General features: G+C 38.8%; 1 protein-coding gene across 1 annotated transcript; it reads left to right on the forward strand.

Moving 5' to 3' along the window:
• The first annotated feature begins 1,397 nt into the window (after positions 1–1,397).
• LOC113059469 (neuronal pentraxin-1-like) lies at positions 1,398–11,998 on the forward strand. Its single transcript, XM_026228000.1, has 6 exons — positions 1,398–1,548; positions 3,818–4,627; positions 5,882–6,200; positions 8,370–8,620; positions 9,969–10,148; positions 11,296–11,998. Exons 2-6 carry the CDS (start codon positions 4,022–4,024, stop codon positions 11,503–11,505), a joined length of 1,566 nt encoding a protein of 521 aa, XP_026083785.1. The 5' UTR covers positions 1,398–1,548; positions 3,818–4,021; the 3' UTR covers positions 11,506–11,998.
• Positions 11,999–12,478: the final 480 nt, after the last annotated feature.

Here is a 12,478-nt window from a genome sequence, read left to right on the forward strand (position 1 = left end):
GCAACAAAAAATAAACTAAAGATATCACAGATGCTGAGAGAGTTTAGTAACCTGTTTTACAGTGTAACTAATGGAGAGTCTAATAAATCAGAGATGTTTCCTTTAAGTAACTCTGTCTGTTGTGACCTCATCTGAGTGTACAACTGACCTCTGACCTCTGACCTCTGGCTGTGTTCCTGGAAACAGAAGCAGAGCAGACACACAAACACCCATCAGGTCACACGACTTAACTCACCTGACTGGAGAACAGTGTGATAATGATACTAATGGAGTTAACTTTCTGCTCTGTGTCTGAGGGTTTCTCTTTATGAACATCAACTCATCAGATTGATCAGTCAAGAGATCGCTTGGTTAAATGCTGTCAAGTCATTTCTTACATTTCTGTGCTAGTTTTATGTCTCTCATATCATCCTATGCTCTAAGACAACACAAAATAAAACACCACAAACACTTAAATTTGCATACAACTTTTTATTTTCTCAGTCACAGTTTTACATTTCCGTTCTGTTGACCAGAAAGACAAACCAGCTTTTTAAGCATCACAATAATCCTTGTTTGGTACAGAATAAAGGAAGTTTCTGGATTTTCATCTTCCCAACTGTTAGAGTGTGAGCGGATGGTAATTAATGAGTCTCTGATGTGAGCCAAAGCCTGCCCTGTTCAGCTTTCTCTCAGTCTTTCTGTGCATGTTCCCTCTGACCTCAATCAGCGTCCATCTGTCTCTCTGGCTGCTGCGCTGGACTTTAACTTGAACTAGGCCACTTATCTTGTTAAGAGCTGTGACAAGAGCTGCTTGAGCCGTATACAACCGGCAACAGAGATACAAGAAAGAAACATTTACCAGACAAAAATATAAAAAAATTACTCGGAACAAAAGAAACTTTAAGTGAAAAAAAGGCAAAGAAAGATTTTTTAAATTTTTAAAAAATACAACTAATATTAAAATACTTATTCAAAATATTACTAAAAACTATAATAATAAAGTGAATTCTATTTACATAGAAACAGCAAGTGGAAACATATATTTGATTTTAACAATTAAAACATACACCTTTGAAAAATATATTTTTATACACTTTTAATCTCAATGATGCAAAATATTCCTATCACAGAGTCAGCAATGGCAGGTTATTAGATTAGGAAGTAAACTGTTACTCAAAATCTCATGCTAATAATATATTGTTGTTGTTAAACTGCTGTAAAGAAGCATTTTCACTAGTGGTTTTGGAGCCCGCTTTTAATATTGTCTGCTTGGATTATAACAAATGTCAAACCTAAAGGTCTTTCTAGAACATCACAAACATTTCATCACGTCATTTAAACACGACAGAGGAACTCTAATGAAATGTACTAGAGATGGGGTTAATGAGCACATTTAACTGCTGCTGAGCAGAAGAGGAGGAGGGGAGCGTGTTACACACACGCGGCCGGATTAAGTCCCTCACAAACCTGGTTTAGACAAGCAGAACAGGACAAAGCTGCAGGAGTCCACAGATACAGACCGCCTGAACACAGAACAACAGGACAAACCCCGTCTGCACTGTGACTGTGAGTCTCTGCTGTCGACAGATGTGTTTGAGTTGTGGGATGTTGTGATCTGTAGCACAGGTGAAGAGATGGAGATGATCTGATGCTCCAGTTCTCTCTATATATTACACATCGAGATTTCTTTATGCTATACTCCGTATGATTATATTTCATGAAGACTGTCTACGGATTGCTGAGAACTTTAGACTGATCGTTTAGCTGCTTATTTTCAGAGAGTATATTATTATTAATTTGATCAACAGGTGTCAGAACTCTTCAGAGGTTTTCTTTATGAATAGTGTTTTAGTTTAGGTAATGATTGAGGCGGTAATGATTAAAACATTTGCATTATTGGCACAAAATAAGCATTGACCATGATAGTCATAACTGCAATAAAAAAAAAAATGCTAGGATTTTGTGTTATATCTCTTTTGTTGTCAGTGGTTGGGTTACCACAGTGTTGTGATATACGTTGTGTTTAACAATGATAAAACACTAGAAACGTGCACTTAACTGTATACTGAATGTGCACTTGTTATGCATGTTTAACATAGATAATATTAAATGAATGAAAATGAAATGAAACTTGTGTACTTAAAGAGAGACACTTAAGTAAAATTTAAAAATGTGCACATCATAGTAATGACAAATGAATGGTTTTACTTTCAAGTACAAGTGTTAATAATCTTGTGTTGTGCTTTAACGCACACTTATTTGTTTATGTTGACTAACATACAAAAACACATGCTAGTTGTAATTTTAACTGTAGTGTATAATTCAGTAATACATTTAAAGCTGCAGAAACTTCTTTACTAGACTAAATATAGTTGTTAATACTCTCTCATGGATTCGGCAGGAGGTGCATTAAACTGCATTGTATGTGTCTGACTTAAAGAGCTGGCTTCATTCGATCCCGACAGTCAGGCTAATCGTGTGGATTTCGACAGGAAGATAAAGTGACTTCTCAAACACGTCCATCTGTCACGCTTTCTAAGCTTGTGATCTCCCCACACAGTCCAGATTTGATCATGTGCTTCACCACACACAAGTGAGATATTCTAGCTGTGTTTGTGTATCAGATGCTTTTTAAAAGAACCAGAAAGTGTGAAAGTGTATGTGCTTTTATTATACATTTTGTTTTATATTGAGGTCAGTGGTACTTTTTTCTGGTTTCATCAAAGGTTGGCTGTCTCACAGATTGTAAATATATTTTAATGTATCTTGGTATTACACTTTCTGAACACCATCCTCATGTGTAAGTCTCTTTGGATAATGGGACATAACTCTCTCTCTCTCTCTTAAACACACGCTAATCCTCTGCAGACCCTTGATGATGACTCTTCTTGATTTATCCTCATTAGAACAGACTCTGACGTACACACAGAAATGTTTGTCCCGTGTTAATTCAGAAGCGTTAAGGAACTTAAACTGATAATCCTGAACTCTTAAATGGAGCGACCTTCTTGAAACCTCCTTTGAAGGAGTTCTTGGTGTTCAATTACAGGTTCTACAGATTAGTCTAATGGTTAACCGTGATGTTAAATGTAGTAAATTGCAACTTCGTCAATAGAAATGTGTAATTACTTAAAATACAATTTCAATAGAAATGACATTAAGGTATATTTGTGACCCTGGAGCACAAAAGCAGTCTTAAGTCTCTGGGGTATATTTGTAGCAATAGCCAACAATACATGGTATGGGTCAAAATTATAGATTTTTATTTTATGCCAAAAATCATTAGGATATTAAGATCATGTTCAATGAAGATATTTTGTACATTTCTTACCGTGCATATCAAAAATAATCTACGATTAGTAATATGCATTGCCAAGAACTTCATTTGAACAACTTTAAAGATGATTTTCTCCATATTTTTTTATTTTATTGTACCCCCAGATTCCAAATTTTCAAATAGTTGCATCTCAGACAAATATTGTCTTCCTAACAAACCATACATCAATGGAAAGATGATTTATGCAGTGTATTAATTATTATAATATAAAGTTTAAAAACACTACTCTTATGACTGGTTTTGTGGTCCAGGGTTTTAGTTGATCATAAATGCTTGTCAGTGCATTCAGCAGTAACTTTAACCTTTCCTTTCCTCCTTTACTTTAAAAAGACTATTAATACAGTTTAATACCACATAACATATAAAGATATAATTAATTCCACATTAAGTGAGTCAAATGAGCAATTGAATCATTTAAAAGTCATAGTTTAAATTAAAAGATGTTCCAGTCTTCTGAAAACGTATCATGACAAGACTTTTCTTTCTTTCTTTCTCCAGGTTCTGAAGAGGCAAGAGCAGGACCATCAGACGGATTACATGTACATACACGTGGAGAAGGAGGCTGAGAAAGACACAGGAAGCAGCAATTGAAGACGAGGACAGATACAAGTGTAAAAAAGCAGGCCTGCGATAATTCAGCTGAAGATACAGATCTAGAAGCTCTAAATATTTGATAAGTTTGGCTGCATTCATCCCACAGAAATGCATCCAGCAAGCTCAAGAAAGAGCGAGTGGCTTTTCTTCTTCTTCTGTGCCATATGTCTTTCTGTGTGTGCTGGGACAGGAATGCCGGGTTCAGACTACACCCCTCATCCTCGCTTCATCTGCAGTCCTATTCCTGCTGATGCCGATCCCGGGTGTTTCCCCACAGCAGGCGGCCCCAGCGGCCCCGGATCCGGACACCAGGGCGGTCCCGGCGGGAGCAGCAGCGGCTGGTGGGGAATGTCCGAGGAGGCCAAAGCGACGATCCTGCACCTGCGGGAGAGTTTGGTGCAGCAGAAGGAAACCATCCTGGACCAGAGGGAGACCATCCGAGAGCTCTCCGCCAAACTGAACCTGTGCGAGGGCTCGAGCCACACATCCCCACACCTGGCCCATCACACCCACCACACCTACCCCTCGGCACCCGACACCGGACACCTCGGGCTGGAGCTGGGACACTATGGAGACGGGGTCGGAGGGCATCACGCTGGGGAAGCTGCTCTGAGCGAGAAGCATGTGATGGGGGAGATTCCTTCATCCTCGTCCACACCGGAGCAGATGAACAAGATGCTGCAGAGCCTCAAGCAGCGGCTGGACAACCTGCAGGTACACGTTTATATCAGGGCTGCCAGTTTAACACGTTAACGTAATGAATTAGTTATGAAAAAATAATGTGTTTATTACAGAGGTGTCAAGAGTACCTGAAAACCATACTTGAGTAAAAGTCCTAGAGCATCTGAGTTTAACAGAATTTAAAGGTGCACTAAGAGATTTTTGCCAAACGATGTTGATATTTTAAAGCACCATAACAAACACGCCCCTATCCCAACAGGACCTCGCCTTCTGGCAATAACCAAGAAATAAGCGAAGATGACTCACAAGCATATTCAAACTACATTCAACAACTCACAAAGAACTAAAGAGACATTCGGACTATATATATATATATCCAGAAGACTAACAAGCTGAGCAAGATAAGATGCAAACACTACGGGAGACAAAGATAAAATATCTTTATTGTGGGTATTTTCACAGCCAAATTTAACTTGTGATTAATTAGATTCATTAATTGAAACATCAGGTAATTAATGAAAAAATTTTAATTGACTGACAGACCTGCTTTATTATTATTTACAATTTATTTGAGTTTACATATATTTTTTGTTAACTTTAATAACTCTAATTCATATAATTAATATATATCAATTATTAATAATACAAGGGATTATCAAATGATTGGGCACTGAGTGGTTTAGGAAGGAGTGGTGATTTTTTATTTTTTCCAAATAAAATACATTTGCTCTACATTTCAACTCATAGAAGTGTATCGATTTTGAAGTTCCCAAAGTTTGCATATATGCTTATAGAAATTAAGGTAAATGTGAGAAATGTGCATGCAAATAAGATCTGAATTAGATATAAATAAGAATCAAATAAAACCAAAATAATTACAAAATTCAATTGTTTCTACTTATACTGCTTCATTACAAAAGCTACACTTTTACTGTTCTATGTGAAAAATGACCCGCAACAACCAACAGAGGCAAAGATTAATAATCTAAAATAAAACCTAAAATAACCTAAATCCCTCCAAAGTACATCATTTTATTGTTACTACCTCAGGAAAGTTAGTTTTATTAAACAACAGATACAAATACAGAGGCTTGACCATTTTTGAACCTGTCAACTGAAGTGAGATGAAGCTGATGGGACACTGTTTGACACATTAAACATTGGTGTAGGAGTGTGTTTTATTAGGATCCTGGATGTCAGTTTATTCAATATTATAATGTGTGTTCAGCAGCAAGTAATGCAGCAGTGTGCAGGCCTTTTCTCAGAGCACTGTGACTGTGTTTGCAGACAAGAAACACCTCCAGCGGCCACTCCAGCTCTCTGAAGGACCTCCTGCAGAGGAAGATCAGTGCTCTGGAGCAACAGATGCAGCACCATCACCCCGACCACGAGGAGGAGGAGGATGACAGAGAGCATGACAACCATGACGACCACAGTGATTCACATGATCCACATGACAACAACAGCCACCAGGACAACGAGGCGTCCGAGCATGGCTCTGAGAGGCTGTCGTATGACCTGCAGGGTCTCGGAGAAGCACAGGGAGGAGCACACAGTAAACTGGATGCGGTCCTCAGTCAGCTGCAGCACAGGCTCACTGACACGGGTGAGACAATTGACCAGATGAACCCTGCACTTCAGATGGACCACTCAGGCCAGATTCAGACCTTAGATGCTCTAGATAGACCCCAGATTCGGACCTTAGATGCTCTAGACAGACCCCAGATTCGGACCTTAGATGCTCTAGACAGACCCCAGATTCGGACCTTAGATGCTCTAGACAGACCCCAGATTCGGACCTTAGATGCTCTAGACAGACCCCAGATTCGGACCTTAGATGCTCTAGATAGACCCCAGATTCGGACCTTAGATGCTCTAGATAGACCCCAGATTCGGACCTTAGATGCTCTAGACAGACCCCAGATTCGGACCTTAGATGCTCTAGACAGACCCCAGATTCGGACCTTAGATGCTCTAGATAGACCCCAGATTCGGACCTTAGATGCTCTAGATAGACCCCAGATTCGGACCTTAGATGCACCCCAGATTGGGACCTTAGATGCTCTAGATAGATCCCAGATTCGGACCTTAGATGCTCTAGATAGACCCCATATTCGGACCTTAGATGCTCTAGATAGAACCCAGATTCGGACCTTAGATGCTCTAGATCCCAGATTCAGACCTTAGATGCTCTAGATAGATCCCAGATTCAGACCTTAGATGCTCTAGATAGATCCCAGATTCGGACCTTAGATGCTCTAGATAGATCCCAGATTCGGACCTTAGATGCTCTAGATAGATCCCAGATTCGGACCTTAGATGCTCTAGATAGACCCCATATTCGGACCTTAGATGCTCTAGATAGAACCCAGATTCGGACCTTAGATGCTCTAGATCCCAGATTCAGACCTTAGATGCTCTAGATAGATCCCAGATTCGGACCTTAGATGCTCTAGATAGACCCCAGATTCAGACCTTAGATGCTCTAGATAGATCCCAGATTCGGACCTTAGATGCTCTAGATAGACCCCAGATTCGGACCTTAGATGCTCTAGATAGATCCCAGATTCGGACCTTAGATGCTCTAGATAGACCCCAGATTCGGACCTTAGATGCTCTAGATAGACCCCATATTCGGACCTTAGATGCTCTAGATAGAACCCAGATTCGGACCTTAGATGCTCTAGATCCCAGATTCAGACCTTAGATGCTCTAGATAGATCCCAGATTCGGACCTTAGATGCTCTAGATAGACCCCAGATTCAGACCTTAGATGCTCTAGATCCCAGATTCGGACCTTAGATGCTCTAGATAGATCCCAGATTCGGACCTTAGATGCTCTAGATAGACCCCAGATTCGGACCTTAGATGCTCTAGATAGACCCCATATTCGGACCTTAGATGCTCTAGATAGAACCCAGATTCGGACCTTAGATGCTCTAGATCCCAGATTCAGACCTTAGATGCTCTAGATAGATCCCAGATTCGGACCTTAGATGCTCTAGATAGAACCCAGATTCGGACCTTAGATGCTCTAGATCCCAGATTCGGACCTTAGATGCTCTAGATAGATCCCAGATTCGGACCTTAGATGCTCTAGATAGATCCCAGATTCGGACCTTAGATGCTCTAGATAGACCCCATATTCGGACCTTAGATGCTCTAGATAGAACCCAGATTCGGACCTTAGATGCTCTAGATCCCAGATTCAGACCTTAGATGCTCTAGATAGATCCCAGATTCGGACCTTAGATGCTCTAGATAGACCCCAGATTCAGACCTTAGATGCTCTAGATAGATCCCAGATTCGGACCTTAGATGCTCTAGATAGACCCCAGATTCGGACCTTAGATGCTCTAGATAGACCCCAGATTCGGACCTTAGATGCTCTGGATAGACCCCATATTCGGACCTTAGATTCTCTAGATAGAACCCTTTACATTATTAAATTGGAAAACAGTGTGTCAGTAATGAAAATCGATAAGAGTAAACACTCAATTCTCAGTTAAAAACGTTGTTCCATATCCTGACAAATTTGAATCTCCTTCGTCAAGTTTGGTTTAGACCAGACCTGTCTGAAAAAATAAATCATATAATTTTTTTCTTTAAAACTGGTCATGACTTTTTAAACTTGGAAAATCGATAGATTGGTCTAGTCTGAAAAGTAAAACTGATTACTTCTAGAATAGCTGAAGCTAGTCAAACTAGTTCTTAACATAGGTGATGTTTCTGCAGCTGATAGATCACACGGTTCTGCTGATTATCATCTCCACAGGTTCTAGAAGGATCAGCAGACCCACGGAAGCTTTCCAGATCGGCTTCCCCATGAGGACCAACTACATGTACGGCCGTGTGAAGCACACGCTGCTGCACGAGATCTTCTCCTTCACGCTGTGTCTGTGGATGAAGGCTGGCATCGACCCGGGGCTCGGGACGCCCTTCTCTTACTCTGTGCCCGGACAGGCCAATGAGCTGGTGCTCATCGAGTGGGGAAACAACCCCATGGAGCTGCTGGTCGATGACACAGTGAGTGAAAGAGATATATATATAAAAAAAATATTGGTAACACTTTAGAATAGGTAACACATGTTAACTATTAACTACATTTCTCTCAGTAAATTCTTCATTTGCTGCGTATTAATAGTTGGTAAGGTAGTTGTTAGGCTTAGGTATAGGGTAAGATTAGGGATGTAGAATAAGGCATTAATATGTTCTTAATTAGCTCTAATAAATGGCTAATATTCTAGTAATTTACATGCTAATAAGCAACTAATAAGTGTGACCTATTCTAAAGTGTCTAAAGTGTTTATCTCTGGTTAACTTTATTACTCGCACCTATTAAACGACTTGGGAGTTGAGCACGTCTTCTCCACTACTATTCTAAAGTGTTAGTTAAAATATTTTACAGGGCCTTACTGAGAATTTTCTTTTTGCAATCCAACTACAGTTTAAAGGTTTGGGGTTGTTAAGATTTTTTAATTTTTTAATGCATCTTGTGCCTAGCAAAGCTGCATTTATTTGATCAAAAATAGAGTAAAATTGTGAAATATTATTCTAATGTAAAACAGCTGTTTTCTATGTGAATCTCTGTTAAACTGTAATGTATTTCTGTGATGCTCCGCTGTATTTTCAGCATCATTCCTCCAGTCTTCAGTGTCACATGATCTTCAGAAATCACTCTGATATGAAGATTTACTGCTCAAGAAACATTTCTGATTATTATCAGTGTTGAAAACAGTTGTGCTGCACAATATTTTTGTGGAAAAAACATTTTATTTTTCGGGAATCACAGATGAATAGAAAGTTCAAAAGAACAGCATTTATTTAAAAATAGAGACCGTTTATAACATTGTAAATGTCATTACTTTCACGTTTGAACAATTTAATGACTCCATGCTAATTAAAATAAATAAATAAATAAATAAATCATTTCTGAACCCAGACTTTGGGATGTACAACGGTTTCCAATAAGACTAGGATGATGATCGAAATATTATTATAAATATAATTTAAAATATTTTGTGTTTTAAAAGAAAAAAGTGATTCCCTTTAACTGTCTAGTTAGACGTCTTTGTTAAACAATGTTTAACATTTAATAAATGTCTAGGTATCAACAAGAATTCGAAAATCCAGTAGGATTCAGTTTCAATTCATCCAGCAGGGACTTATTTGAATTTTAGAGGATTCTATTTGATCCCGTTTGGATCTTAAGAAGATTAAATAATAAACATTCCATAAATGAGCCCACGAGTTCACATTCCTTAAGGATTTCTTTTGACCGACAAATGAAGGACAGATGGTGAAATAAGAGAGAAGACAGAGCAGATCTGACCTTATCTGATGTGTGTGTGTGTGTGTGTGTGTGTGTGGACAGGCAGTGTCTTTGGCGCTCTCGGTGAGTGATGGTAAATGGCACCACGTGTGTGTGACATGGTCGGCGCGAGACGGACTGTGGGAGGCCTACCAGGATGGAGTGAAGAGAGGCTCAGGGGAAAACCTCTCGCCCTGGCATCCCATCAAACCTGGAGGAGTCTTCATACTGGGACAGGAACAGGTGACATACAGACACAGCATACAGTCAACAAACTCAGATCCTGCTCAGATTCCTCACTTTACTTGTGCCATTAATCAATAAACATGAACAACTGGCAATCATCCACACTAACACAGCTGTAGATTATATGTGACCCTGGACCACAAAACCAAAACTGAGATTTTTCAAAACTGAGATTCACCTCAAACTAGATAAATAAGCTTTCCATTGATGTATGGTTTGTTAGGACAGAACAATATTTGTCTGAAATACAACTATTTGAAAATCTTGAATCTGAGGGAGCAAAAAATAATAATAATTGAAATATTGAGAAAATCATCTTTAAAGTTGTCCATATGAAGTTCTTAGCAATGTATATTACTAATCAAAAATTAAGTTTTGTTATATTAATGGTAGGAAATTAACAAAATATCTTCATGGAACATTATCTTTACTTAATATCCTAATGATTTTTGGCATAAAAGATAAATCGATAATTTTGACCCACACATTGTATTTTTGGCTATTGCTACAAATATACCCCAGAGTCTTAAGACTGCTTTTGTGCTCCAGGGATACATTTATTAATGAAATGCCACTTAAGTGCACTTAAAGAGAGACACGTTCACGAGTACACTTCTTAAAATGTGCTCTTTGTTATAATGTCAAATTATGTTTTCATTAAAAAAAAATAAACAATTTAAATACATGACATACAAGTTTGACCGTACAGGTAAGAAATGCCATTAAACTATATTTTAGTGTATCATAAATACTTTCAGCGGTGCATTCAGCAGTAACACTTTAACCACATTTCAAAGACAACAGAAGTCATTGTTAAATCACGTGCATAAATATGTACTTAAGTGGGTCAAAAACACTCTTAGGTTCAGCTAATTGCATCGAATATAAATGTAAACTATGATATATAGTTGTAAATAACTTGCAATCATCTGAAAACATTTCATGCAGTTTAGATTTAAGTGTATTATTTCCATAATGACTCCTTTATATTTTACAACTATGCTAAAGAATACTTATTTTTCATTAAAGTAATGTCATTAAAGTTGTATTCAGAGTTGAAGTGGTTGCCTTACAAACTAGGTACAAACTAAAATCCTGAACTCATCTGTTTTGAGCTGCTGATCTAATATTCCCCAATCTCCAGGACACACTGGGGGGGCGCTTCGACGCCACGCAGGCGTTCGTTGGTGAGATCTCAGACGTTCAGATGTGGTCTCACGTTCTCACGCCGCACGACATCTACAGCCTGGCATCATGTGGAGGTCACATGACCGGTGACATCATCGCCTGGGCGGAGTCAGAGGTGGAGCTGCACGGCGGGGTCACCAAATACCCCTTTGACCCCTGCCATTAAAGAGAAGGACACGTGATGACAAAGCATTCTGACCAGTCCTGACCTGATCGTAATGCAAAACTCATTCAATATTGCCTTCTGTTTACATGAGGACATTGAACGACCCCATGACCTCTAGGTGTTCAACAGGGACATGTGTTTTGTATTGTTTTCATATTCTACGCATGGCTCTTCATTGCCATTCAATGTCTGATGCGATAGTATTTGACATATTGTCCTAACTTGGACAGAAAGCGATAGATCATAAACAGGGTGTGAAGACATAAATGTAGAAACAGACGGCTCTCGAGGCACTATTTGAGCAGTGAGCTGAAGTTAAAAGACTGATTTACTTGAACTGTAAGAATAATCTAAAGATACAGTGAAACCGAAGAGAGAGAGAGAGAGAAAAAAGTAAACGTTCTAACTGAAATAAGGGTTTGACTGTACTGTCCAGATGTTCAAATATTTAGCCGACTCAAAGTGGCGCTAAATAAGCAGCTATTTTGTCATACTTGAGCCTGATTGTCATTATTTGAATAAGTGTGTTTAATTTACTTGTCAGGGTTTCAAACTAATATAATTTTCCACTAATGTATGTGCATTGGAATTTATTATGCATTTAATGTTTTAAATCAACCTGATTTCATTTGTTTGCTCTTTTTAAAATGCAATAAAGGGACTTCATTTTGAAAACAGCTTTCATAGCGATTTCATGGTTTCTGACTGATTCTAAAAACTTTTTGCATAATGTTGTAAATGATTTTGATAGCATTTCCATAGTGAATTCTTTGTGCTCTTCTGCAGTATTGACCTCTCAGTGAACCTGGAGCCTGGTCTTCACTGCTATTATCAGAAACTAAGCTATTTAAGCAGACCTGCAGAATGCATAAAAACATATTCACTTCACATGAGATGAGAACCGTTTGTCTGGAAGTGAACTTGATGATCTGAGCTGAAATGCATGTGTTTGTGTTCACTGTGGCATTTTGGG

Source organism: Carassius auratus, chromosome 41, assembly GCF_003368295.1.
Source record: "Carassius auratus strain Wakin chromosome 41, ASM336829v1, whole genome shotgun sequence".
Classification (NCBI taxonomy): Eukaryota; Metazoa; Chordata; class Actinopteri; order Cypriniformes; family Cyprinidae; genus Carassius; species Carassius auratus.